The sequence below is a fragment of the Colius striatus genome, chromosome 6 (genome assembly GCF_028858725.1).
Source record: "Colius striatus isolate bColStr4 chromosome 6, bColStr4.1.hap1, whole genome shotgun sequence".
Lineage (NCBI taxonomy): Eukaryota > Metazoa > Chordata > Aves > Coliiformes > Coliidae > Colius > Colius striatus.
Window position 1 is genome coordinate 3,016,367 of NC_084764.1, and position 27,614 is coordinate 3,043,980.

At 48.0% G+C, this 27,614-nt stretch overlaps 2 protein-coding genes across 8 annotated transcripts; both read right to left on the reverse strand.

The window, feature by feature from the left end:
* Positions 1–104: 104 nt before the first annotated feature.
* On the reverse strand, positions 105–23,993 carry DNAL1 (dynein axonemal light chain 1). 6 transcript variants are annotated; one of them, XM_061998289.1, is made up of 11 exons: positions 22,210–22,290; positions 20,378–21,342; positions 19,303–19,505; positions 18,211–18,663; positions 13,931–13,969; positions 10,196–10,305; positions 9,510–9,565; positions 7,035–7,090; positions 5,122–5,248; positions 4,579–4,725; positions 105–3,955 (listed from the first exon to the last, which is right to left on the reverse strand). In XM_061998289.1, the coding sequence occupies exons 3-11, from the start codon at positions 19,474–19,476 to the stop codon at positions 3,909–3,911; spliced, it is 1,209 nt and encodes a 402-aa protein (XP_061854273.1). In that variant the 5' UTR covers positions 19,477–19,505; positions 20,378–21,342; positions 22,210–22,290; the 3' UTR covers positions 105–3,908. The 6 variants fall into 6 exon arrangements, with proteins under 6 accessions (XP_061854273.1, XP_061854271.1, XP_061854270.1 ...); XM_061998287.1 differs by lacking the exons at positions 20,378–21,342; positions 22,210–22,290 and adding an exon at positions 23,905–23,993; XM_061998286.1 differs by lacking the exon at positions 20,378–21,342 and having other exon boundaries at positions 18,481–18,663; positions 22,210–22,674.
* On the reverse strand, positions 19,418–27,614 carry LOC104562793 (acyl-coenzyme A thioesterase 1-like). 2 transcript variants are annotated; one of them, XM_061998292.1, is made up of 4 exons: positions 26,986–27,614; positions 25,325–25,527; positions 23,905–24,511; positions 19,418–19,505 (listed from the first exon to the last, which is right to left on the reverse strand). In XM_061998292.1, exons 1-3 carry the CDS (start codon positions 27,569–27,571, stop codon positions 23,906–23,908), a joined length of 1,395 nt encoding a protein of 464 aa, XP_061854276.1. In that variant the 5' UTR covers positions 27,572–27,614; the 3' UTR covers positions 19,418–19,505; position 23,905. The 2 variants fall into 2 exon arrangements, with proteins under 2 accessions (XP_061854276.1, XP_010207322.2); XM_010209020.2 differs by lacking the exon at positions 19,418–19,505 and having other exon boundaries at positions 23,355–24,511; positions 26,986–27,613.

Below are 27,614 nucleotides of genomic sequence, written 5' to 3' on the forward strand. Positions count from 1 at the left end.
AATTTTGTACTGAAGAAAAGCAACTTGCATTTCCTTTTTCCCCCCATGTAGCAGTAGTGGACTTTTCTCTCAGGACCTACAAACAAAGTCTGACGAGCAACATCTTAAAAGACTGAAAAATATTTATGTATCAGATGACAACAATCACAATATATCAGCATTCTTCAAGTCTTAAGTTATTTTCTATCCTGAAATAGAGAGGCAATAAGGAACAACATTTACATACTAGAAATTGCTCCCTGAGAAGCTGGGGAAAGTTTCATGAGGACAAAGGTTTAACTTCTGAATGCTCTCCACAAGCTGAACTATTTCATTACACAACAGCCAAAAGACACTCATATAAAATAACATTTATCTTATTTTTAAACAAGTTTCACAGCATAACATTTATAAACATGGGCCTAAATAACTTAAACACAGCAAGGTTAACAGCTTGGTCATGCTACAAAATGACTGTATACAAAAGATAGCCAAAGGGGATGTTAAAAGTGCTCTCTTGCTTGAAGATTGTTCTGGATGAGTCTACTTCTAGTGTAACCTGAGAGTCATCTGCTGGTTCTCAGGTCTCTTCTCACATTTTTTTCCCAACAGCTCTCAATATAATCACTGCATACATCAGCTCTTTGAAGAGAGGTCAGTGCACTCACAAGCAAGTAAAAAACTCTAGCTCTTTCCTATCAGTAATGCAATTTTAGGCAATTTCTCTAAGGAATGAAGTGGATGCCAATCCCCCACCCTCCCTCTGGGAAAAGCAGAGTTCCACATGGCTTGCACATTGTACCTGGCTGCTCTTTTCAGCCACGAATAATCACAGGCTTCCTGCTTGATTGGATGTGGTGCAATGGGGAAGGAAGGGCCCCAACCACCACTGCCAGAGGCGCCTTAGTGGGGTGTGCACAGGCCAAGCTTCCCCAGCAGCTTATCTGTGACCTGCTGTAGCACCATCAATACACACATCAGCTGCTTTCACTCCACCACCTCTCCATGTCTTCCACCACCTCCAGTGCATCACTTTAAAGTGCAAATTTTAAATGTTACTTATTTTGGAGGGGAAAAAGTTCAGTGGGGGTTAATTTATCCTTCAGAGTAGTGGTGACCCATCAGGCAAAGCAGCATTGAGCTGAGCCTTTCAGCCAGCTTTGGGCTCAAGCATCTCCCGACAACTGAGAGCCACAATTTGTTCCTTCTGTTTATTGCATTGTTTCATTGAGATTGACCTACAGGTTTTAATCAGAAAGGTTTCAAATTCTATGTTAATTTACCATAGCATGAAGGGTGAAAGGTGAGGTAAATCTTCTAAGTGTCCCTTACTGCTGTTATAATTGTGCTCCCTTCAATAGGGAGCTGTTTTCTTTTTTGGTGGTATTTATAATGCAGCCTGTAAAAAAGAGCTAGAGGATTTGTGCTCTTAAATCTGCTGAAGGGAGCAGGCCACATGTTACACACAGCTCTGCCAACAACTGCACTAGTTCTCAGCCAGATTCCCACAGGTATGGCCTGTGTTGGTCACAGCAACTGCTCTTACTCCCTCACATCTTGTCAATGGAGACGTGTTTCATTCCAATCATCAACACATCATCAGAACACTTTCTGTTCTGCTCTCAGAATGCCCCAAAATAGGCAAAGTGTAGAGTATTTGCTGTACCTAACACACCCTTCAGAAATGGACAGACTCAGACCATATTTAGACATGAACAAACCCACCAGCAGGATGACTTGGCATTGGACTGTGTGTGTGCCCACTGCTCAGGCTCCCTCCTGCCACTTTTCCTTTGAGGAGCTAACCTCACCCCTGCCTACCACACCAGCAGACTTTGTGCTTGGAGAGACCAGCCTCAGAGCTGGTCTCTGTGGCTAAGTGCTAGGACAAGAGCACTGCATGGTCTATTCAGAGATACATCAATTTGGCATTTCCATTTATTAGCAATATTCAGAAGTCAGGTTTTGCTCCAGTCAAGCTCTGCCTCCCATTACCCACACTTTAATTACAGTTATCAAGGGCAGAGGCCAATCCCCTCTTTCCCCATGGCATCAGCTGGGGCCAGGAGAGGCTGGGTGTGCCATCAGCTACCTGCTGCCCCAGCACCCTCCGCTCTGCCAGAAGTGGTTGGCAGAAGTTAAAGTGAACAGCTTGGATGATAAGGCTGGGAGAAGGATTCTAAAAGAAATTACACACAAAGTTGCCTGTAAGATAAAGCCAGTGAACCAAGAAACTGTGTCCTGGTCAGGCCTGGAACTAGTTTGCTAGGTGAAGAATGTCCACAGTTTTTGCCACTGCTCTCTTGACCTTGGACTTATTTTAAGGTGCCAATTTAAGTTGGAATGCTTAAGAATTCCTCTAACAATCAGAACAAGTAGCAAAACACTGAAAGCCAGCTGTGATTGTCTTGCAATCTGCATCACACCTTTCACTTAGAGAGAGAAAGCCTTCTACTACAATTACACTTGGGGCTTGAGATCAACACCACTGTTACCTGGGCCAACTCTACCTTTTTAGCTCTGACCCTGACTTCCAAGATTTCAGCTCCTGCCACACCTTCCCAAACTATTCAGAATGGCATTCTGCCTCCATCCCTTCTGTGCCTGGTCTGGAAGCAGCAGGCACACCAAGATGGTACCATCAATTAGAAGAAAAGCTTTTCTCAAAAGCCCAAACAAAAAAACCCAAAACAAGCTGCAGCAAAATCTGCTCAGGTGCCTTGATCTATTCTCTGAAGAGAAGAATTAAAACCCCCACTTTTTGCATCCACCAGTACACTTGGGAATGTCTTCATCATTGTTTAATGCTTTTGCAATAAAAATAGCTACCTGTCACATAAAGGGGCTTTACTAAAGCTCAACCTGGTTACCCTGCAATATACCACATCTAATACATCTTTGATACCTTTTTTCCCCCCCAATATCCACTTTCCATCTCATCTCACCTCCCTCACTAACTGTACACACTTTCTCTCACTGCTTACATCTGTGCTTTCATAAAAGACAAGTATCCCCAAACCCCACATTTTCTCTCCTCTGTTCACTGTTACCTTCTCTATTAGCATCAGCCTACTTAGTTACAGGAAATTTCTGGAGCTGAGAAGGATTATATGCACCAGTGACCCAAAACAGAACTAGGAACCAGCTGTAGGCTAACAGGCCACACATTCCAACCTAAAATAACTTCTTACTAAGACAACAAAACCACCCAATCCCAAAAGCTAGCTGATACTTCAGTCTCATTGAAACCATGCAAGGAATTCCCATTGCCTCTTTCAAAGAAACAACTATTAAGTGGCCTTCTAAGCAATGCAGTTGAGTTCCAAGGCAAGAAGCTCAATTCAGAACTTAAGGCCAGTAAGAAGCAATCATCAGACCTTTTTTTTGTGCGTAGGTCCACAGCTACTGGGCCTGTTTGGCATCACAGGTGAGTGGGTGAAAAGGCAAACTCACACACTTAAAGTATTGAGGGGTTCCAATGACAAAAATGAAACACAACAAGGCCTGGAATATGTCTCTAACCCACAACACTCTTCTTTTAGCCTCAGTGTTTCTAAGGATGATGATGGCCAGTTGCACTTAACAAGCTAAAATGGTTCTTTTATAATCCAAGAGTGAACAACAAGCACCACTAATCGAGGATTAAAAGTAGCTACATGTTAGTTTAGGTAAACAATTTTTGCTAGCAAACAGCAGATACACCCAGCTCCACTCATCTCTGGAGAAGATGTCATCAGCTTGACCAACTTGGTGTGTCCAGGTTTTGGTAGGTAACTCTTTGGGTGAGAGGTGTGGAGACGAGCTGGTCTTTCAAAAACACTGCCCAAAGATTTTCTTCAAAACAAACATTTCATATAAAAGTTCTGTGTGTTGAGATATCAGGACTCTGATATTTATAACTTAAATAAATACCCAACAACAAAGTGTCATCAGTTTGCTCCTTCTTCTTCATCTTCTTGTTTAATAACTAGGATACCTAAGAGAAAAAGAGAGGAAAAAAATCTGCAAAGGCTTCACAGAATCTTAAAGGCTGGAAGGGACCTGGAAAGCTCATCCAGTGCAACCCCCCTGCCAGAGCAGCACCACCTAGAGTAGGGCACACAGGAACTCGTCCAAGTGGGTTTGGAATGTCTCCAGAGTGAGGCTTCCTACAGTGCCAAGTGGAGGATCTTCAGGCATTTAGGAAACCTGCATGAGATTTTGAAAACTTACCCCTGCACCAGCAGCAAACCAGAGCATATCCCTGTCTGTCCCCACACCATCCTCTTTTGCTGGCAAAACTGTACTTCAATTTGGCAGCTGAAAGCACTGTTAACTTATGAGAAATCTTTCAGTTCCCTATTTGACTGGGTAACTTCAAGAGTAAAGCCCAACTGTAGGCTGCAAAGACACCTGGATGTAACACTCCGAAATCCATCAAACACTCTCGGAACATCCTGCAGCCAGGATCTGAATAACTACTTCTGAATAAAGAGCGGAGGGGGAATCACTAATTACATGGGCACACAGATGAATTTCTGAGGTTATGATTCATTTCCCTGCAGGTATCTTTGTAATAAGCTGTTCATTCACACCACTTGCCTCATACCCCAAACTCACCATCCAGCTTTTTCAGCTTTGGTACCCGTTTGGTTGCTTCTTCGATCCAATTGTTCTTCTGATCAGAGGCGTACTTCTCTTGTAGTGGATTGCCTACAAACACCAGATCCTCTAGTAATGGCAGCTCTGCCAGTCTCACAAACTCTGCTGCAACCACAAAGGTGAAAACACCAACCAGATTGTGGAACATGGAAAGTGCACCTGCACCACACGCTCCTTTCAAACTCACTGCAAACTCACTAGCAGGGTATACAACAGGAGAGGGATTACTTGGGCTGGAACTGGTGTCAGGCTAAAGACCAGGAATGCATTTTAAGAGAAATCTGAGCAAAATGGTTCAGAGAACAAGCTCCATTGGGCTTAGAAGTTACATTCAGTATTCTAACTATTTGTACTCTACTGCTGAGTAAATCTTTGGGGACTCTGTGCCCTTCTGTGAGACTTAAAGCCCTGTAACATACACAACTGTTTTCTACTTGGTGACTCAACTCATGCATTCACCATACTACAGGAGACCTTGCAGAACAGAGAGATGTGGCTTACCCCAGTCCTTCACCAGATTATTTGACATATAAAGAACCTTCAACTTCTTCATTACACGGATGCCTCTCAGTTTCTCAATGAAGTTGTACGAGATCCACAGCTCCTCTAAAGTCTCTGCAACTGCTTCCTGGAAAATGACAGGACTTCTCAGGTAAGCAAAAGCAGATCTTCCTCATCCTTCACATTTTGTTTTCACCCCTGACAGGCCACCACCTCACCTGAGAAAACACTAAGCTATATTGCTCTTCATTTCCTTTGAAGCAGGTCCATCACTATACACGACAAATAGGAATTCAGAGCAAAGGATGTGAAATATATTTAGGAGGACAGAAAACACAATATTGGAATAAACCAAGGAAGAGCTGGCTGGAGTAGTTCCCAAGGCAATGGGGCAGAGGAGGCCAGTTTGGCTGCTTGTGCACTGCAGGTACACATGACAACTACTTTAGAAGGGGATTTATACAAAATGAAGGAATGATTCATTTCAGGTGTGTGTGTGTGTGTTGGTGCCTGTTGGCCAGAAGTTGCTTTCATAATTCTTTCAAAAGAGAGGGCTTGTTTTTAAACCAGCCATGACACACTGACTCTGCATTTCACACTGCAGAGATGTGGCATCTCAGGAGGTGGGAACAGCTTTGAAGAGAAACATTCTGAGGGAGAAATATTCAGTATCTCTCCAGGAAGACATTAATTTCTATGTTAACTTTAAAAAAGAGAAGTTGGCTGAAAAATAAGTTCTTCTGCTCTTCATTCAAATGTAAGAAAACTGATACTATTTTTTTCCTCAACAATTTTTCCCCTACCTGACAGACTTAGTCCTGCCACCATCTGCTCCCCTAAAGCTGTATCTCTCCAGGTGCCAGTTAAGATAAATAGGACAGGCTCTCATCAAGTGTCTCTTCATAAGACTGCCAATATTGTAGTAAGTAAGCAAAGCCTAAATATCTTCAGGTACAAAATTCTGCATGCAAAAAATCTGTATGAATTACTTTTGTGTAAAGCCAGTGGAATTTTCAAAGGCTGTCCAGACAGCACTTGTCAGATAAAAGTTCTGCTGGTCTTTGTCAGCCACAATGAAATCTGTCTTTCTGTAGTAAATTAGAATCATAGAATCACAGAATGGTAGGGTTGGAAGGGACCTTTAGAGATCATCCAGTCCAACCCCCCTGCAGAAGCAGGGTCACCTAGATCAGGTCGCATAGGAACATGTCCAGGCAGGTCTTGAAGACCTCCAAGGAAGGAGCCTCCACACCCTCCCTGGGCAGCCTGGGCCAGGGCTCCCTCACTCTCACGGTGAAATAGTTTTTCCTTATGTTTAAGTGGAACTTTTTGTGTTCCAGCTTCATCCCATCACCCCTTGTCCTGTTACTAGCTACTACAGAAAAGAGGGATGTCCCAACCTCCTGACACCCACCCTTTAGATATTTATAAATGTTAATGAGATCCCCCCTCAGTCTCCTCTTCTCCAGACTGAACAGCCCCAGGTCCCACAGCCTTTCCTCACATGAAAGATGTTCTATACCCTTGATCATCTTGGTGGCCCTGCACTGGCCTCTCTCCAGCAGTTCCCTGTCCCTCTTGAGCTGGGGAGCCCAGAACTGGACACGGGACTCCAGATGAGGCCTCACCAGGGCAGAGCAGAGGGGGAGAAGAACCTCCCTCGACCTGAAGTCCTGAAGAATCAGCAAACACGAAGAGTGTTTAAACAAACAAACTAAAACCCAAATAGAAAGACTATCTGAAAGTTCAGCAGCAATGTGTGAGAGGGTGAACTGATCATAGCAAAAGGAGGCAATAAATGGTTAGGCAATAACATAAATTCAGCAAAGACTTTTATGAACACAGGGGAATTGTCCCACATCCCAGACAGGGCCCATTCTGTTAGTGAAGAACCAATCTTAAGCAGCACATACCAATCCATTCAAGTTCTTTATGTTATTTCTTCCCAAAGACAGAATCCTCAAGTTTTCTGTAACAGATAAAGGAAAGTTTCTTGTTAAAAAATTGACTTAAAAGCAAAAATAAAAAGAATAGGAAGATGCCATAAGTCAGGTAAAATGCCACATTCTTCTCACAAGCAAACTGCACCCTGAAGAGGCTGTCCTCAGAAAGAATGACAGGACAGAAACAAAACCTCCCGAGCCGAGCAGCTCGCCAGGAATGGGGGCAGCAGTCAGCTCTGGAACACGCTCATGCACACAGAGCTGCTCCTGGGGAGGTCACCTAGTTGAAATTCAGTCCAGATAAATAATGAATAAAAATGATTTCACCTTACACCTCAACTCTTTAACTTGCTAGTTTAGATCTTACATAGTTCATACCCCTTCTCCTCCGGGCAAAAGTTGTTCCAATCTCACTTAAGGCAGCAGTTGTGCTTATAAAGCTGCCTTAGGGAAATCTGATGAGAGACGTGTCAACTCTAACGCCCAGACACAACTCCAATGAGCTGCCCTTGCTGGGGTTTACTGTAATGCTACAGTAACTCAAAGCTATCACAAAACACCAGTCTGTTTCGTACAACTCATTTCCCCTTCTCACAGACAGCCGCAGCATGGAGATGGGTTCCCTTCGGATCTATTCCTTCCATGAATGTTTTAACACTTCTTAACTGCATCAAGCATGAAATCCTTAATGATCTTGTTTCTCTCTTGCATGCACAGCAATTGAAAATACAGGGTACAATAGTTAATGGCAAGACCAATGACAGTTCGAGCCAAGCAGCTACTCCACAGATGGCATACATCATGGCTAGAGATTGCTGTGGATGAGGGTTCAAAGCTCATCTAGAACAGATAGTTGCATGGTATGTCTCAGGAAATGCAGGGATGAAACTATACCTGATAATTTGCATAATATAAAAGGCTTGCACTAGCTTTTGAAATTTGTAAGGAATTAAAGGATGCTTACAAAGACAAAAATGATGGGCTGCTTCACAAGCCAGGCTGTGAAATTGTTTCTAACTGCTGCTACTGGGTTTTATTACTCTTGTTCTGAGATATTCTATATTTTACAGGAGGAAAGATGTCCCTCAGGGAACTTTTATCTTGTCTACACCTCAAATCTAACATTCGTTGCTGCCATCTGAGACATCTTCCTCCCGTGTATGGATGCCCTGCAGTATCAGGTACAGACATTAACAGTAACCTTTTCCATCTGAAAAGAGTGTAGATGCTTAAAAAGATTTCTCAGCTTCCTCTCTCCAATAAGCAAAAGCAAGTATGTAACAATTAGTGGCTTTATTTCACAGCTATAAGCCCTGCTGTTTCTCTCAGTCACAGAAGCCAACTGAGATGCTGAGTTCCTCACACTCTGTACCTTTATGAGACAGACCACGTGGTTCTAGTTTGCCTGACTTTACAATCAAGTCTTTGGTACAGACTAGATGTTTTGATCCTCCACTTTATTAGTATAAATATTTAGGATGCTTTAAAGGCTTTTAATGTTTTATCTCACTAAAAAAATTCATCAGTTTCACTTTTTACATATAACTGCCTATTTAGTTTTTGCTGCTGATACAGTTACTCAGGTTGAAATATGACAGTTCAATTATTTGGAAAGACTACTGGAATATTTTTCCCCTGACTAGTATCTGCAAATCTATTGAAGTCTGGACATATGATGAAAACAAACAAGTTCATCAAGCTCCTGGACGGCCCCATTGGCTTCCCATTGGAGGAGTCGGGATCCCACGTCCCTTGTCTGTCCTCCTGGGAATTTGATGGGGACAGAAAAGCCTGGAAGTTCCTGCCCCAACCTCACAGAGCCTCACACCACAGAGTCAGAGTCTTGAGGACAGTCCATTAAGACCTCTGTCCCAAAGTCAGTAACCCAATGAGTTTCAAGGTTTCATAGACAGCTACCCAAGAAATAAAAGGTCAGTTCCACTTCTAGACAGATGGCACACTCCCTTTGAGCACAAACAAAATCACACCAAGTAGATCCAATCCTCTGCAAGGTGGAATAACATTTTCCCACCCAAGTCTACAACACTCCAACCAACAGAGCAGTTATGGAGCTGCTGAACTGCCAGCTCTCTCCATCGCGAGCCTGGAAGTTGGCCATTAAATCCCTCCAGAACCGATTAGGTGTTGGGTATCACGACTAGGCCCACTGGAAAGTACAAAGATACTCTCTGAACAGATTCTTTGTTGTTGTCAAGCCTGCACAGGGAGGCAGCTGCCAAGGCTCATGCAGGGACGTGTGCTTTAACAGCCCATTACTGCTAAACACATTCTCCGCTAAGGCTGGTTGTTGTAAAGGTCACTTATCATTTTCTAAGAGGAGGGAATGAAAAAGGTTAAGAACAGGTGCAAAGCTAAACACATGTAACAAATTATGCTTTATGTCCTATCCAAGCAACTAGAAAGCAAACATGGCTTGTCACTTACTTAGGCTGTTCAAGTTGGCGATCCTTTCAATGCAGTTTGTAGACAGCGATAGTTTCCTTTAAAAGCAAGAACAATCAATCCACAGCATACAAGGCATCACTCTATCAGAAGATTTCCCCATCCAAACACCACCGTGGTAGGAATAATTGTCTACTCTGCTCTCATTAGATGGTGAACTAGGTGGATGTGTAAACAGACCCAAAATATCCTCAAATCATCAAGACTTCTGCTACTGGGAAAGTACCACGAGTTACTTACATGACATACTGGGTTATCTTTTTATATCCAGCCTTAGCAGCTGCAGAGGTTCATTTCTGAAATGGCTCTAAGCTCTTTCTGAAAGTCCTGCATAAGTCTCCAGGGGGTTTTATGTATGAGTTTTGGAAGGGATCATAAATGTGCCAGTTAGCTGGTAGACTCCAAAATGGACCTGTTCTGGGGATAAATATCAATACAGAGCCTACCCCAACAACATTATCTCAGCTAAGTAACGGGGATCTTTGACTTAAAAAGAGGAACTGGGTGTGGAAAGAGAAGCTCAGGCGGCAAAAAAGAAGAGAAAGCTGTGTCTGTGTAAGAATAGGCCACACTTAAACATAGTAAATACGTATTTGTATAGTGGACTGAATCTTGACAGACAGAGGGGAGAGAGCTTTGGTTTCCAATTTGCTTTAAACCAAACTTACTCGCAGTTGACAAGTGTGGAGAGGGATTCATCCATCCTCTCTACAGGAGGAATCTGACCATACAGTTTCACCTCTTTTGCCTCTGAAGCCTTCTGGCCATTTTTTTCTTCCTAAAGAAAAGAGAAGGTGATTTAGAGGCTCACTGCTACATGCAATTACTAAATATTACTATGCTAAAACACTCCTATGGAAGTAATTCCAAAACCCTACTGAAGGATATTACTGAAAAGAACAAGCGTTTTGAATGCTGTTTATCCAGATTCCCACTGGTATAACAGTATAACAGCATAACAAGGGGAAGGGCAGCTAATTTTCAAGATACCAAAAGAACTTTTACACATTCAATAAGACCTGGACAGGCTGGAAGGTTGGGCAGAGAGAAATCTAATGAAATTCAACAAGGGCAAGTGTAGAGTGTTGCATCTGGGAAAGAACAACCCCATGGACCAGCACAGGCTGGGGAATAACTGTTGGAGAGTAGTACAGGGAAAAGGGAGCTGGAGGTGCTGGTGGGCAGCAGGATGAGCCTGAGCCAGCAATGTCCCCTCATGGCCAAGAAAGCCAGTGGCATCCTGGGTTGGGTTAGAAGGGCTGTGGGCAGTAGGTCAGAGAGGTTCTCCTCCCCCTCTACTCTGCCCTTGTGAGACCACATCTGGAATATTGTGTCCAGTTCTGGGCCCCTCAGTTCTAGAAGGACAGGGAGCTGCTGGAGAGAGTTCAGCACAGGGACACAAAGATGATGAAGGGAGAGGAGTCCTTGTAATGAAAGGCTGAGGGAGCTGGGGCTCTTGAGCTTGGAGAAGAGGAGACTGAGGGGTGAGCTCATTCATGTTTGCAAATACATCAACGGGGGTGTGAGGAGGCTGGAGCCAGGCTGTGCTCAGTGATGGCCAGTGACAGGACAAGGGGCAACGGGGACAAGCTGGAACAGAAGAGGTTCCAAAGAAACATAAGGAAGAATTTCTTCCCTGTTGAGGTGAGGGAGCACTGGCAGGGGCTGCCCAGATGGGCTGTGGAGGCTCCTTCTCTGGAGACATTCAAACCCAGCTGGATGAGTTCCTGTGTGCCCTGCTCTAGGTGGTGCTGCTCTGGCAGGGGGGTTGCACTGGATGAGCTTTCCAGGTCCCTCCCAGCCCTTCAGATTCTGTGGTTACATATGATTTTTTTTAAAAAGTTGTGTTACACTTGAGCCATTTAACTAAGGGCTCCTCTGCCATAAAGCAATGGAGAGCAGATGAAGGTACTTCCACGGAGACTGAGGCAGAGGAGCCACAGCCTGGCCCAAGCTGCGGCAGAAGCAAATTGGTGAAAGAGGCAGCAGAAAAATCTCCTCCCCACTTCACACAGAGAACTCAGAGCTAACACCTAAACCACAACACCAACTGAGCACAGGGGAGTGCGTTTTGGGGAGAATCTCAGCAGAGTCACAGACTTTGGAATCTAAAGACAGCAAGTTTCTAATTGGCTATTAAAAAAGAGCAGGGGGAAGCTTCACCCTTCAGACCACACAGCAAAAGGCAAATTCCCTGTTTACAACCTAGGCTGATCAGATTCTAGATGGATACCTTATCAAGTTCAGAGCTTTAGAAAAATGGCTGTAACTTCAGCATTTGGGTTTATTATCAGTCTATTAAAATCTTGGGGAGTTCTGAAGTGATGGGTGATTATTGACTCCACACTTGGAACAAGCCTCTATTCAGGTGGCAGTGCCAGGGTTGACAGCTGCAGCACAAAGGGAGCATTTTGTCAATTCACTCCAGTTCAGTGGGAGGACTGGAGGTCCACTAGCAAAGGAGAAATCTACTCAGCCCTTCTGAAACAAGGACTCTTGTTTTCTCCCCCATTTTTATGCAGCTACAGAGAAGTGAGATAGCTGAGGCCTGGCTTGGTTCATAGAGCTACTTTGTGATGAAATGAATTGCATCCCAGAAGTCTTTTAAAGAATCCCACAGCACAAGAAGAGGTTTTGATAACGTCATTTTCTCACTTATGCACCCAAAAGTACTTCAGGCAACTCAATTCAGTATAGAATTAGCATGTCACTTTGTGCATTTCCTTATATTCCAGTTTCTGTCCAAATTCAGTGTGACAATATTTTTACTCCCAATTAACAATGCAGCAAATAAGCATGTCAGATGTTTCCCCAGAACATGATGATGTGTTCAAACTAAGTCATCACTTGCTCTATTTGCATGTATACTCAGTTTATAATAACAGTTTATAGCAGCAAACAAAAATACACTGTTTGTCTTATAAACAAGACAGGGAGACAGCTTCTGTCACAGCATGTGGCCAGCAGTGAGAACTTGCAGGGAGAAAAATCATCCTGATTGCTACACGCCTCTGGAAGAAAAAGACATCTCAACAACCACAGGAAGCCCCAGAAAAAGCACAGGTAAGAACAGGCACCTTTTTAAGGACAGGTCAAGTGTTTGCTAAGTTAAAGTTGCTTGGATTTAAGTAATGTCACCCTGACTGTAGGGCACAGGTAAACCCTTATGACAAAGGGAAGAAAAAGCTCTGGAATGTAAGAAACCACCAGATTTTACAAGTCACACGGACCCAGATCAGAAGGAGTAAGAGCAAGATTTAGACTCACCCCCTATTAACATGAACAGAAAAGCAGATTCAGCAGTTAATGCCTTATGGTAATGGAAACTCTCTGATACAGGTCTATTATCTCTAAGAGACTTGTGACAGAGGAGCAAATGAAAACCAAACCATTGATAGGAAACATGGAGTTGAGGTTTTGGAGGGCAGAAAGAGTGCAAGAGGAAAAGCACAATCTTGTAATGCTCTCGTCATGCTGATGTCTGGCAAGTTGCTGCATTCTACCTCTTACTAGGGGAGTGGGAGTGAAGTTTGTGGGATACACCAACATAAGGGGGAAAAAACCCCTTGAAACACTGAAGGTACTAAACACTGATAAAACTCAGAGCAGTTTTCATCTAGAAACCAGTACCTTGAGCTGATGGTACAGATCTTCTGGCTTTCAACTGTTACCTGCCCACCCTGCCTCACATCCAGATCTTCTAGAGACCATTGATTCATTGATGAACTCTTGCTCTAGCAGCTGGCCAGTATTTGTGCACATGTACCAAGCAGCATGTCTGTGTCCTAATCTCAAATTCACTGGGGAAAGTTCTTCACTGGTGTTTCTGGATGTGAACCTGACCTCAGAGCACCACTTGGGATGACATCTGCATCCTTGGCACCGAGCAGCTTTCTAGAAGGGTCCAAGACCAGGTCAGTCACCACCCAAAGTAGAAAAAGCAAGCAAGAATCTCATCTGAGTTCAGCTTTGCACAATATGAGGGATCATATGTTAAAGACAGTGGGAGAAGTTTTGCTGACTTCAGAATCCAGTAAGAACTTCATATTTGTTTATTCTGGGGGAAGGACAACACTTGGGAAAAATGAACAGAGCACAATTAAAACATCAGACATCCCCAGCTTTAAATCTCTTGTAGCCTCAGGCCTTCTGTCACAGCACATTCAGCAGAACAAGGCAGCAGAGCAAAACAGACTCAGCTTTACCAGACATGGCAATTTAACCAAAGCATGAAGAAAGTCCAGCAGAATCTATTACATGTCAATAATAACAACAGCAGCAGCTTTCTGAAATGTCAAGCAAACATATTTCCTACTATGTCTGAAAACTAAGTTTAGCTGAATACAGCTAAAACCCATGCCAAGGCACGGGGCAAAGCAGCTAGGCAGTGTTCTGGGACTTACCCATTTGGCTAGAGCTTCCTTGATAGTTGTTGCTTTTGCCTGAAAGTTAAACAAAATTAAATTAACATTCATTGCTTGTTCACTGCAAACCTACCTCCTCTCCCCTCTCTCTCTCTGTCCTCCTTGACTACACCTTTCTACTCCTTTCCTGTATAATCTTCCTCCAGATGAGTCCAAGAAGCTGGAAGCCCTTAGTGCCCAGTAATTTTATTTCCTGGGGTACTTGGTAGCAATTTAGAAGCAATCACTTGGCTTCACGTGAAGACATTACCTTCCTGATCTTACTCTCTGCCCCATGCAGAGGCTCTGTCATAGGAAAATAAGGTACATAAACATAAGAGCAATCTGGATTGTTTGTTTTTCTGCAAGAATTTAATGTTGAGTCACAAAATGTGATGTGAAAACATGAGTTATCCCGTTAGGACAAACCTGGCAGCTGCTGTACAAGGCTTTCCAAGGACTGACCCACTGACCAACTTTCTGTTCTCACTTAACTCCAACTTTGCTGCCTCACATCAGAGCCTTGTCAAAACCACACAGTGATATCTAAAACAGTACATAGAGAAACTGGGATATATCTTAAACATTAAAGACATTTTCCGGATTGAAAAGGTTCCAGAGATAATCTTTCAAGAACAGCTGACCTACAGCCTCCTTTCTACAAAAACAAGAGGACTTCTAGTTTGGGCATCTCTGTTGCTCTACAGTGTAGCACCACCATATGTGGACAGAAGCAGCCTTTCAGGTGAACATATCAAAAAAAGGACTGTGCAAGTTAAAACCAACAAGCAAAATGTCACAGGCAATCACCTCAGTCACAGAGCTTCAGAGGGGGCTGTGTGACTCTAGAGCTCTGGAAACTGGACCCAATAGCCTCATGAAACCTGATTTAACAGCTATCAGTGTGCCAGCAAAAAAACCCCAGATGGCTTCCAGTTCATCGGGTTCTTTGGACAGGAACTTCACAGCATTTTTGATAGCTTTGTTAGCCCATTGTTCCGGCATTCGGGTACGTGATTGCTGGCACTCCTGTGGAAACCACGACGGGCTTCGTACGACCCACGCCTGCTTCTCGTTCCAGCTGATGCCTGCAGCCGGGCAGGACTTGGAAGCTGTTGGTCCAAGTAAACACAAGGAGCAGCTCCTTTCCTGCCTTCTGCTGACTTGTCTCTCCCGTTGATGGCAGTATGAAAACCTGCACAGTGGGTTATCTGCAGAACGTGTATCGGGGCTTTTATTGTGCCTGAAATTCCTCTAGAGAAACCGCAGTGTCTTCTGCCAAGGGAGGCTTCTCGAGAGAAAACCTGTTCTTAGGAGAAACCTCCCCGCACGAAGCCTGTTTGCAGCCTCCCTCTGCGCACTGGAGGTTTCGTACGGGTGTTTGGACTAAAGAAAGTCGTATTACTTCAAGCAGCCAAACAGCAGCGGATCGGCAGCCTCGGGCGGGCAGCACGGTCACAGCCGTGCCCGGAGCCAGCCGCGCGGGGCCGCCGCGGGAGCGGCACCAGCCTCCCGCCCCATCCCCGCGCAGGCCCCGCTCCTCGCATCCCGCCCGCGACCCGCGGCGGCGCGGCCCGAGGCTCCCCGCGGCGGCCGCAGGCCCGGCGCCTCCCCTCCCTCCCTCGCTCGCTCGCTCGCTCGCTCCGCCGCCGCCCGCCCGCGCCGGGACCCACCATGGCGGTTGCTAGCGGGAACGCCGCGGTTGCTACGGCCGGCGCGGCCGCTCCGCGCATGCGCGGCGGCGCGGGGGGCGGCCCGGCCGCACCTGGCGGCCCCTGCCCACGGGCCGCGGCCCGGAAGTCGCGTCACTGAGGGACGTGGCGGACGCGGCCGGCGGGTCGCTCTCCCGCCCTGCCTCCCGCCCTCCCCCGGGCTCGGCCGAGAAAACAGCCCCGCGACGCCGGTCGCACGCCGTTTGTTGAAAGCAATCCGTGACAAATGCCAGCCGGCCGCAGCGTCCGCCGGCGGCCCGAGGCCCCTCCGCCCGCGCTGCTGCCCCCTGAGCCCCGCGGCCCTCACGAGCCCTCCCGGCCCCCCTCGGCAGCCCTGGCGGACCTCCCCCGCCTCGCCGCACGCCGGCCCGGGCCCTGCGGCTGCCGGAGAGGGTGCCGTGGGAGCCCCGGGTAAGCTGTGCCCCTCAGGCTCTGCGCCCGCCCGTGACGCCAGCCCCAGCACCAGCCTCGCCGGGGCTTCGCCAGGTAAGGGATGCACAGCAGTATAAGTAACGTGGCTCTACAGCCAGGCACTCAGTTTAATGTGTGCTTCAGGAAACAGCTGCGTTATCTGCAGAGTGTCAGCGATACACCTTTGGTTTCCCAGCAGCATTACAAATATAGAAAATACTAGTGCAAAAAGTTGGCTGGTTTCCTACAGATGCTCCTGGGAATTTTGTCCAGGTCACACAAGGATCTGCACAGTAAAGTTACATTCTTTTTACTCCTTTCTTTGTTTAAAAAATATCATTTAATTTCCCAAGCAGGCTATGCAGGAACAAAAATATAACAAGTGCTTTCACAGGCTTGCTTTGCAACAAAGGAAGTGTCCAACTTGCATATATCTGACAACACTGAATTGTTTTAAAGGCTTGAATTGTTTAAAAGGCTTGTGCTTTATAAGTCTGAAGACTTAAGCTACCTGGCTTTTGTTTTATTTACAACTAAACATTTACTTCCTGAACCTCCAGCTTGCAATCTTGTACGGCAATGGTTTATGCTGAGGTAGGACCGCAGTGTGGAGACACAGGTACCAGTACAGGGTGCCCAGGCAGGAGCAGGAGAGACACTGCTCTACCACAGTTACACAAGATGCACATGACAAGGCAGATCGAACAAACACCTGCAGACAACCCTTTCCTCTATGGTCACAACTTGGAGTAAGTTTGGAGAAAAGGCAGGGTACTAAGGATGGGTGACACTGACAGGCACACCACAGCACGCTGTGGCCCTGGACTTCTGCAGCTGCTGGGTTTAGTGGAGGTTCAAGCACCATAAATCGCTCTGAAAAGGCCTCTTCAGCCAGGGAGGGAGAGAGAGACTAAGGAGTGAAGACATTTTGTGTGGAGTGAGCAGGATGGAGCTTCTCTTGTAAGGATAAATTGTTCATTTGGCAATGATGGTGTGTGGAACTTAAATGGTAAGGAGTGGTAAGAGTTGCAGAAAGCTAATGAGATCTGAGCAGCGGCATAATGACAGTTAACTGGAGAGAAGAGATCCCTGAGAGCAAGCAAAACTCAATACCATAAATGAAGGTTTTGCATCTTCCTGGACAGCTTGAACTGGTCTGACAAAATGACTTCGGAGGGAGAAACTGTGTTGCAAGAGACCCTTGTTAAACAGGCCATCAGCACTGGCACAGTTCCAGCAGGGCCCTCCTGAGAGATCAACTCATTTGGGAAGAAGTTTATTTCTACCTGAGTGGTGGGGACAAATAAGCCACTATCCAAAAAATAATATAGGATTAAAAAAAAACACCACCCCAATCCCAGGCAGTAATGGAAAACACACCTTAGATTGCTGGGGATGGGGGGGATTGTTGGTTTTGGGGTTGTTTTGTGGAAGTACTATGCTTCTAAGTTAATCATCACCACAAGGTAACAGCTTTTTACAGTCATAGTCTTCTGCTGGAAAGCTTTTCCATCCTCAGCTTTATGGAAATGAAAGACATTTCCAAAGTGTGCGTGGCTGTAAATCTGAGAGTTCTGGGCTGTGGCAGCTTAAGACCCAAAGCCAGACGCATTCATCATTTTGACATCAGTTTCCGAGCCATGGGTTGCCAGCGTTCCCCTGGTGCAATGCAGCCTGTCAAATGGCTGAGGGTGTGGGCTAACTGATAAATTATCTCAAGTCATAAATGCTACAAGCAAGAAAACACCTACTGCTGTCTTCAGATACTTGATATCATGACCAATCCAGGCTGCCAAATTTGTACTGAAGTGCAGCCTACTTAACATTGTTTCATTTCTTCTCTTGGTGAAAATGACTTAGGCTAGTCCAAATAAATTCCTTTCTGTTTTGGATTTCTACTTCTAGCTAAGTTGTCATTTGGTTATTTCATATCTCAGAGCTTTTTCTTAGCCAGTCCCTCCAATTCACCAGTCATTTTGGTGGCTCAAGCTCAGTCCTCTGCAGTTCTGCAACGGCTTAGAGGTGTTTAAGTGTTCATCCCAAATGCAAGTGCAGGAACTCCTGAATCTTTCCCCAGGAGTGTTCCTGTGCGTGAGCATGTGCTTTGCTCTCCCCACCCCCCAGAACAGGCACCCCCAGCACACGATCCATCGCTACCTGACAGAAGGGAGTAGAAGGAGGATCGATTCGGTGACCTGCTCCTGGATAACTCAGCAGTTCAAAGTTTCCTTTCCCGTGCTGGCGTAGACGCCCAATTGCCAGCTCAGCATACAAAGAGCTCTTCCACAGACGATCGTCTTCCCCTACCACTAAGAGAAAGTGACCTTCTGCTTTTTCAATGGGGATCGTGCAGTGGGAATTTGCAGGATTCGTTGGGTCATCCAGAGCTTCAAAGATGTCAAATACACCAGCGTCAGAAACACTGACCTTGTTTGTATCAAAACGCAGCCCAGGCAGAGTCATCTCGCCGTAATGCAGATCTGCAACTGTGTTTGAGCTGCAGCCGGAGATGGAGACAGCAGCCACTACTTCTGGCAGGAAGGTGATCATGGAGAGTGCTAGTTCTGCCCCTTTCCCAGTCCCAATCACTCCAATGCCTGGTCCCTTCACCTTCAGATAAGATAGAGGGTGGAGAAGAAAGGAAGTAATGCATTATAATGGGGTTAGCCATTAAATGCCTTTGGAGTCATGTTGTCCAAAAGAAAAGGTTAGGTTAATTATTGATGAGACCTGTTGGGAAGCTGCAGCCTAGAACCAGTCTCCTCCTTCTGTTTAGTGTCAGAGACAGATTTCAGAGACAACAAGAGCTGGCAGACCTCACAAAATAAGACAGGCACAAGAAATGCCATCACTTGGGCCTTATCTAGTCCCTGCTGCATGTTTTGATGCAAATATTTTCTCTTCTTCCCCAGGTCAGGCACAGTCTATTGCTATATATGTTTCAGGCAAATAAAGCACCTTCAAAGGTCATTTGGGAGGTAATTAGATAAGTGGTATTAAGTCTAGTCCTTTTCTAGCCTGGAAAGTAAAACTGAAAGCAACATCCCAAGTCATGAGATCCGTTCTTTTGCTGACTATGGAGCAGTTTTGTATCACCCCCTCCTGAACTAATTGCTTTTATGTGTAAAACTCCATCTTTACCACCACTGTTCCTGTTTGGAGGATGTTGCAGCGCTTCATTGCTACAACTTCTCTAGGGCATGACTGCCAAATCCTCCCTTGTCCTGAGGGATCCCTCACTGCACTCACCTTCGGGTGACGCTGTAGGAATCTAGCTGCCTCCTCAAAGTACTCCAGTTTGAGTTCTTTCATGACCTTAGGCAGATCTTCAAAGTCAAAATATGGCAGGGAAAGAGCAGCAAACCCACGAGTAGCCAGGAGACTGGATCTAAATTCAATCAAACCTCCTTCATCGCCGTACATGTCAATCACTCCCGGAAAGGGGCCATCTCCTGGATTAAAAAGAAGAGGTACAGAGGACCAGTCATCAAACAGGACACTAAAAACTATCTGGTGAAGAGTGAACAATAAAATATAGAAGGCTTAAGACATTTTCTATTAATACTCCTTACTTTTCCATTAGCCCAGCAGAGATTAGGGAACCTGTGCTGGGTCCCACTTCAGCTGTGTCAAACTAAAAATAGGTCCTCACCTTCCTCTACAAATACATGAACTGTCCAACTTACTAAAAAAACCCAAACCAGCCTGTTTTAAATGTCATTTTCCATGGTCTTAACTTCCCACCCTCAGCACAGCCATATTCTAAATCAGCTGTTTTCCCCACAAAGAAATCATACCTTAATTAGCAAAGTGCAAGCTCAGAACTAACGAGGCAAGAGCAGTGAACTCTGGAATGAGGCACACTGAGCAAAGCACAGCAGACACCCCCCTCAGCATATGAAATCAACGGGGCCTGCTGTCTCTGTCTCAACATCAGCCCTGTAACACTTGGCAGCACAACTGCTGCTGCAGATGTGACGAGGCAGAGGGTTGAACTGGGAGCTGTGCAGGTGCAGGCATGTGTGTGTGACTCATGTCTGGATAAATGTATGTATACACATGTACATTCAGCCCCACCAAAGTACAGCAATACTAAAGGAGCATGTTTTTTGCAGCCAAAGTCCTCTTGTGATAGCACTGTGTGCCACGCCAGTGCATCTTGGGTTAAAAGGCTCTTGGAACTGTAAAGAGCCCAGGCAGGCAGTTTCTCTTTTTTCCCAGGCCACCAGATGTTAGCCCCCTGTACTGGGATCCAGCTCGCTCCAGCAGGCTCAGCACAAAAAGCACCTGCTTGTGCGAGAGTGCATCCCCTCTCTGACATCACCTGCAAATCTGCAATGAAGAAAAGACCTCTGGTGTTTCAAGGTGCTTGAGAGAAGGAAGTTCTGGAGAAGATATGCTAGGTGGTGGAAGTCTCCTAACTTCAAGCCTCAGGAGGTCAGAAAAGGATGGAAACATGCTTTAGGGTTCTTTTCCTTTCAGTTCTGAAATCGTTCAGAGAAGTTCAACGTTCTACTTGAGAGAAAATATGTCTGTCTGGATAAATCTATCATCATGCTGTGACCACCAAGACCCTTTACTTAACAGCAGCCAGCCTAGAATTCTTTCCTTAATCACCCCTACTCAGAAGGCTCTCCAGCATGAACACGTGGTCAGAACACAGTCAAGCATGAACGTTTCTCTCTCATGAAGACAACCCTGAACTTCAACAAGGATCCCAGACCGCCTTCCCAAGCAGAAACATATGCTCAAGTGTACAGCTTCTGCAGAGCTCACTGAAAAGCAGGATAAAATGGGCTAGACACCTTTGCTGCTGCTTAAAAAGAACCAAGCAAATCAACCCCACCCCTGTAACTCTGAACTGAGAAATCTCTCTCCTATTAAAATCACAGCTTAGGCCCGTTCACACCATCCCACTGTAACTAAGAACCCTTCACGTTTAAGATTCCTATCTCAATCAGATTAAGGTTTTTCCACCTCTGGAGAAAACAAAGGCACAGCAGCAATGCCGTAGCCAGATCCTCCCTCAAGAAGGACACCAGTATTGCTTAAGCATTGATTACAGACTTTTCCACCCTATTACACCACCAGACTTTCAAACACATTTCCATCTTGCAGAGCTTGGGATTCCCACTGAACTCTGCAGAAATCCAGCTCATCCTCTAAGGCAGGATCTGTCACAACAGCCACAGCTCAGGGATGGAAAATCCACAACGCTGGCTACACATCTGGTCAAAGTTCGGTCTCTGTTGTGCTGGCCTTTTTGTGCAGGGGACTTTGGATCCATATCTAAATGGATAAAAAGATGATTGGTTTGGAAATCATTCACTGAAAGAACATAAATCCCTAATAGCTGTTGAGGGTTTGCTGACCCGAGTCGTTACAAGTTCGTGGTAACATGGAGGGTGCTTCTAGTAGCACAACACTCAGGGAAACACAAGAAGTTTAAATCATGGCTCAAGCAGACAAACATCATCGTTGGTGTAAGGTTTCATTTTCCACCAGCACTAGCAATCCATCAGAGTATGACACTTCAGAGAGCACAACCATCCCACCAGCAGAACAGGCAGGACTTGCTCAGATACCTATTTTGCCTTTATTCCACAGAACAACCAAAGCAGCTCAATGATTAACTTTGCTTTGGCACAGGTGTAACAGAGGTGGGATACCTGTATTTCCCAGAACCTCCTCCACTGCTCTGCTTACTGGCACAGGGAAGAAAAATGCCTTCTGGATTCCATCCCGCTCAGGGTAAAATCCTTGGCAGAAGGAAAAAAAGCCTACCAGCTTTTCTGAACGTTGCCGATTCTGGTAAGTCCAGAGCAAACATAACACCTGCTGAAAGATCCGAGGCTAACAGCAGCAACACGGTAAAAACTCTGCAACCCCTGTTCTCGTTTAGCTTCTGCCCGTCTCACAAGAGGCACCTGCCTGGTGCTGCCGATAAGGACCTTTGGGAGCATCTCCCTGAAGTAAAAAAAACCCCACACCACCGACGACCCCTTGTCTGCGGGGCGGCGTTCACACCTATCGCACAACATGGATTTCCTGGCCGCTACCCTTTGCATGTTTAGAAGAGACTCTCCTTGCTCCGGAGGGAGAAGCCGGGGGCGTCCCGCCGGCCGCAGGGCGAAGGTCTCGGCCCGGGGCACTCACCCGGCGGCAGGAAGAGGGAGCCCCTCACGCTTCCCTCCTTCAGCCGGATCCTCCGCACGCCGGGGGCCGTGAACCACCTCTCCACCTCGGCCTTGGCCACCACGGGCCCGGGGATGGCGCCGGACAGGCTGTGGCCGCGGTGGACCGACACCTCCACCTTCATCGGGGTGCCGGTGCTGCGGGGAACGAGCCGCTGGTACGGCCGCTCCATGCCGGCGGGGGCGAGGCTCCAGAACAGCCCCATGGGCTCCACGCCGCTGTAGTCCCCGCCGTGCGAGGCGTCCGTGCCCAGGTGCAGCTGCCCGCGGCCGTCCGCCCGGTAGTGCGCGCACGACTGGAAGAGGCAGCCGCGCTCGTCGGCCGCCAGCGCCCGCAGGGTCACCGGCTGGCCCGAGCCCAGCCCCATAACCCGCGTCTCCACGCGCTCGTCCGCCAGCCCGGCGGCCGGGGACACGGCCAGGCTCACGGCGCGGCGCCGCGGCGGGGCTGCGGGCGGCGGGGCGCGCCACAGGCTCCGCGCCGGGGCCGCGGCGGCGGACAGCGCTCTCCACATGCCGGCGGCGGACGGGCCACGGCCAGGGCGGCGCGGGCCGCCCCCTCCAGGCAGCCGCAGTCGAGCGCGGAGCCGGCGGGGCCGGGCCGGGAAGGGGTGGGCAGGGCAGAGCCGCCTCCCCCGGCGCCGTTCCCCGCCCCGCCCCGGCGCCGGAGCCTCTCGCTGCGCCACAGGCCGCCCCCGCCACCCGCAGCCTTCTGTAGCAGCGGGGCGCCGGCGGGGCGTAACGTTTGCTTTTAATCCGTTGGAAAAACACAACGCATGAGCACAGCGACAGAATGCAGATCGATCACAAACGGCTCAGCTTGGCTCTGAGGCACCACGGTGGTAAAAACTTACTGTGTACAACAGTGCAAAGCGGCTCCCCACGAGCGGAACTCGGCGCTTTGCGTTTCGCACTTCACCGGCAATCCCCTGAGCCAGACCGGCCCCACAGCAGCACCACTGCCTCAGTGCCCTCCCAGCCAGCCTCCCCAGAAGCTCTCACAAGCCTGCCCACACGACAAAGACGCCTCAACGAGCTGCATGTGCCCAGAATATCGCGTCAGGCTGTGGGCTGCAGTTGTCTATCGATGGGAGATGCCCGTTCATAGGATGTGGACACAGTATTGCTGCTTTATGTGATTATTGGGTATTAATTGTTAAGGCAGGTGCATTTCAGTGGTGTGGAAAAGGAAGGAGCAATAAAGGAGAGGGAAGTGCACAGGGAGAACAGAAACATTACTGGAGGTGGGAAGAGACAAGAGCTGCTTCCAGAAAAACTAGAGCACGAAGCTGTCTCTGGTCAGGGCAGTGGCATCCATGCAACATGTTTTGTCCGAGAAAGCCAAGGCAGATTTTCACCCTATTTCTCAGCTTGGATGAATTACCTTCCGCTTTCATATTCATATCCAAAGCAGATCCAGTCTTCCACCATCATTTTTCCACAGCTTGTAATCTCACACTACACCCAACAGGAGGCCAAGACCTCTGCCCGAGGTCAGAGGAGTGTTGAAGGGAAGCGGCTCTCATGCTCTCGCCCACTGTCATCCTCCAAGAAACCTAATAACTTATTCTCTGAGATTCTTTGTTCTTACTCATAGACATTTAACGAAACAAACGTGAAAAACCAGCACCTTCCTCTGTAAAGTAACCTAACTCACCTCACAGCTTACTGGATGTTCCAGGTGACTCGCCTCTGAGGTGTTTGTGGAAGAAAGCTTGAATCTGCTGCCAAGCATCAACCTGTGCCTCAGAGTGTGCCTTGGGCTCCCCTCCCCACACCACAGGCTTGCCAACCAGCAGGTGCATCGAGGCTGCACACATTGGGAAAAAGGGGGGTTCAATGTAGTGCCCTGCCCCAGGATAACAGACTATCTCGGGCTTTTCCTTCCCATGCGCTTGCAAACGTTTGCTCCCCTCAGCCGCAAAGAATTCGCTTTTCCAGTTGTGATCGTCCTGGCCAACAATGAACAAGAAACGGCACTCAGCCCTCTCCAAAGGGATAAAGCTTTGGCGGTCAGGCCCTTCGAGCGGGTTGTTGAGGACATCGACAATGTCGGCAATCCCAGACTCGCTGACCTTGATGCGCTTCATGTCGCTGCCGAGGGGCGGGATGGTGATGTCCTTGTAGTGGAGTGCTGCTCCCACATTTGCCACCGAGGCATTGATAAGGGCAGTGGCCGTGATGCCCTTCAGGAAGGAGGCCATGGAGATGCACAGGTCACCTCCCTTTGAGAATCCAAGCAACCCAATCCCCGGACCTTTAACCTGGAAGGGAAAGAAGAGAAACCACAAGCAGTGAAGGAAAGTACGTTCAGGTACGTTCAGGAAAGAAGAGCGACAGGGCAGGAGAGGCTTCTTGAAATGGTTTCTTTCAGTGCAAAATGCTCCAAGTCAGCAGTCCCAGTGATACTATCATCAGTTATGATAATGTATTTCTTATATTCAACCACTGTCTTTGATCCTCCTCTTGGGGAGCCAACATGGGCTATCAGACTCCACATCAGCTTTTCTACTGTTTCTCTAACGTGCTCGGTGTGTAACTCGCAGTGAAAAGGAAGGATTCTTAATCATTCAAATGTATCTTAAAAAAATCAATTAAACCCATTTTTCCGAGGGGCTTGTACAGTCCTCTGGAGTCAATCCTGAGTCGGTTACCTTGGTTTTCTCCTGTTCAAGCAACTAACTTTGCTGAAACCTGGCTCCCAGAGAAGTCATCATGTGCTCCACAGCTGAAAGGGGCACTTAATTCTGAAGGACTTTCTACCCAGTATGAACCTGAAAGCCCCACTGGAAGAACAATAAACCTCCAGGACACTTAGTATCCTAGTTATGACACTGGTCTGAACGGAGCAGAAATTACCAGTGTGTGACACGTGTCACCTGGCTGGTTCAAAAGGAAGGATGGGAATAATCTGCCAGAGAACCATTGTAATGGGAGTTAAAGTTATAGAACAAATGAATTACAGCCAACTTGAACAGAGATGCTACTTTAAGTACAGCAGCTCTGCCTCATCTGCAGCCTGACAGGACCTGACTAGTCAGAGTTCCCTGTGACGGAGTGGCAACAAACCAACCAACCTGGCTGTGTTGTAACATATAGTTTACAGCTTCTTCAAAATACTCCAGGTGGAATTCCTTACTCTCCTTGGGGAGATCTTCGTAGTTGTAGTAGGCCAGGGCCAGTACAGCAAAGCCATAGTTGGCCAGCAGACATGCCCTGTATTCAGGGAGCCCTCCTCCAATTCCATACAGGTCAATAATTCCTGGAAAGGGGCCATTTCCTGCAAAAGACCAAATAACAGGACACTTTAACCCACAGTTTTACATTTATATTCCAAATTCAGGGCCAACTAATGTTCTGGATAACACTGGGAAACACTTGGCTGGAAGGGAAAGGATCCCTTAGTCACAGCTAGTCCTCTGTGTCATGTAAATTCACTGCAAAGGTACCAAGCTCTGCTTCAAAAGCGCCCCTGAGGCTTCTCCCCCGTGCACTTCTCAGAAGACTGATCCCCAAAAATCTCCTCTTCTGATGGTTCCAGCTTCTCAGTTTTGGTGTAAACGTGCAAGAGCCATTTGTTCTAGGATTAAGAGAAGAAAGTGTTTGCAACCAGCCTCGCTGACCTGGCCAGAGAAGCTTTAGATCATTCATCAGGGGCAGGGACCAGCACTGAGAGGGATTGCTGCACACTGATAACAAAGCAGGGAAAGGAGGTGGCCAAGAGTGACACTCCCGTTCTTGCTCAAAATGGAGGGCGAGGCTTCCCTCAGGTGTCTGCAGCCTAACACACAGGACTTGGGCAACAAAGAACTGGTAATTCACCTCCAGCCACAGGGCTACGATGCAGTCGGGAGCCTGGGACACTGGCTGGGACAGCATGTATGATTTTAGCACCATCTCGGGGAAGTTACCAGAGCCAGATAGGGAAAATAGGGGAGAGGGGAAGGCATGTGCTACATAGAGATGCTCCTTGAGGATGTGGGGTTTGAGGGACCTGCTTGCTGAAAGCCTCTAGGTCACAAGGGGAAGGAAAGGTGGGATGTGGCGGTGGTGTGGCTGCTATAGACCACTCAAACAAGAGCAAGCAAGGGATGAGGCTTCCTACAGACAACTGGCAGAAGTCTGGACAGCTGCTGGGAGGACAACACAGCATTTGTCAGGCTATCTGAAAACCTTGCAGAGCCTCACAGCGGTTATTTTCTGACAAAAATACCGTAAGGGCAAAGCTGTCCAGTGTTTTACTTGATCTTCTGCTCACAAACGGGGAAGAACTGGGGACACACGTGGTGGCAAAAGGCAGCTTGGGCTGCAGCAACTATGACATTACCAAGTTCAGGGTCTACAGAGAGGCTGGGAAGGCAAACAGCATGCTTGGGACTCCCAAGACTTTTACAGAGCAGCTTTCGACTTAAGAAATTACTACCTGAATTCCCTGGAAAACAGCCAGGTAGAGGAAAGGTACCTCAAAGACTGGCGGATGCCACCTCCTGCGGCACCGGGAGATAAAAAGGGTACTGGGAGCAACGTTTTCATGCCCAATACCAGTCGATCGAATCAATTCACGTGAGTTTCAGCCCATGTATCTGTGCTACGTGAGCGTGGCCAGCAGATGAAAGCCGCTCGGGCAAGATCTGGCTGCTCCTTGAAGCTGGTGACCTCCAGCTCCTTTGGGATCCCATCGGAGGAGCACAGGGCCGCGGGGAGGCAGCACCCCGGGGAGAAGGAGCCCGCTACTCACCCGGGGGCAGGAAAAGCGTGGCCCGGATCCTCCCCTCCCGCACCGGGACTCTCCGCACGCCGTCCCGCAGGAACACCCGCTGGTGCTGCGCCTGCGCCAGGAGCCGGCCGGGCGGCTCTCCGTGGCCCTCAAACACCTCCAGCTGCAGGAGCAGGCCGTTCTGCACGTCCCGCTTCACCAGCCGCCTGAAGGGCCTCTGCGGCTGCAAAGCCCAGAGCAGCCCCATGGGCTCCAGCCCGGAGAAGCTGCCTCCCGGCAGCGCGGGGCAGCGGCCGAGGTGCAGCTCGCCGTCGGACCCCGCCTGGTAGCGGGCGCGGGCCTCGAAGAGCTCGTTCGTCTCGTCCCGCAGGGACGCCCGCAGCGTGACCCGCTGCCGCGGGGCCAGGCCCTGCACGGCGATGGCCAGCGGCTCGTCGAAGAGGCTGCGGGCGGCGGGCGACAGGAGCACGGCGGCGGCCATGGACGAGAGCCGGCGGGCAGGCGCGGGGCCGCGGGGCTGCGGGGCCGCGGGGCCGGGCCAGGGCGGCCGCTTGTGCCGGCCGCGGGAGCCGGCCCTGCGCAGGGAAAGGGCAGCGACAGCCCACATAGCGCCGGGGCCTTCCAGCCTCCGGCAGCCGAGTCCGGGGCGG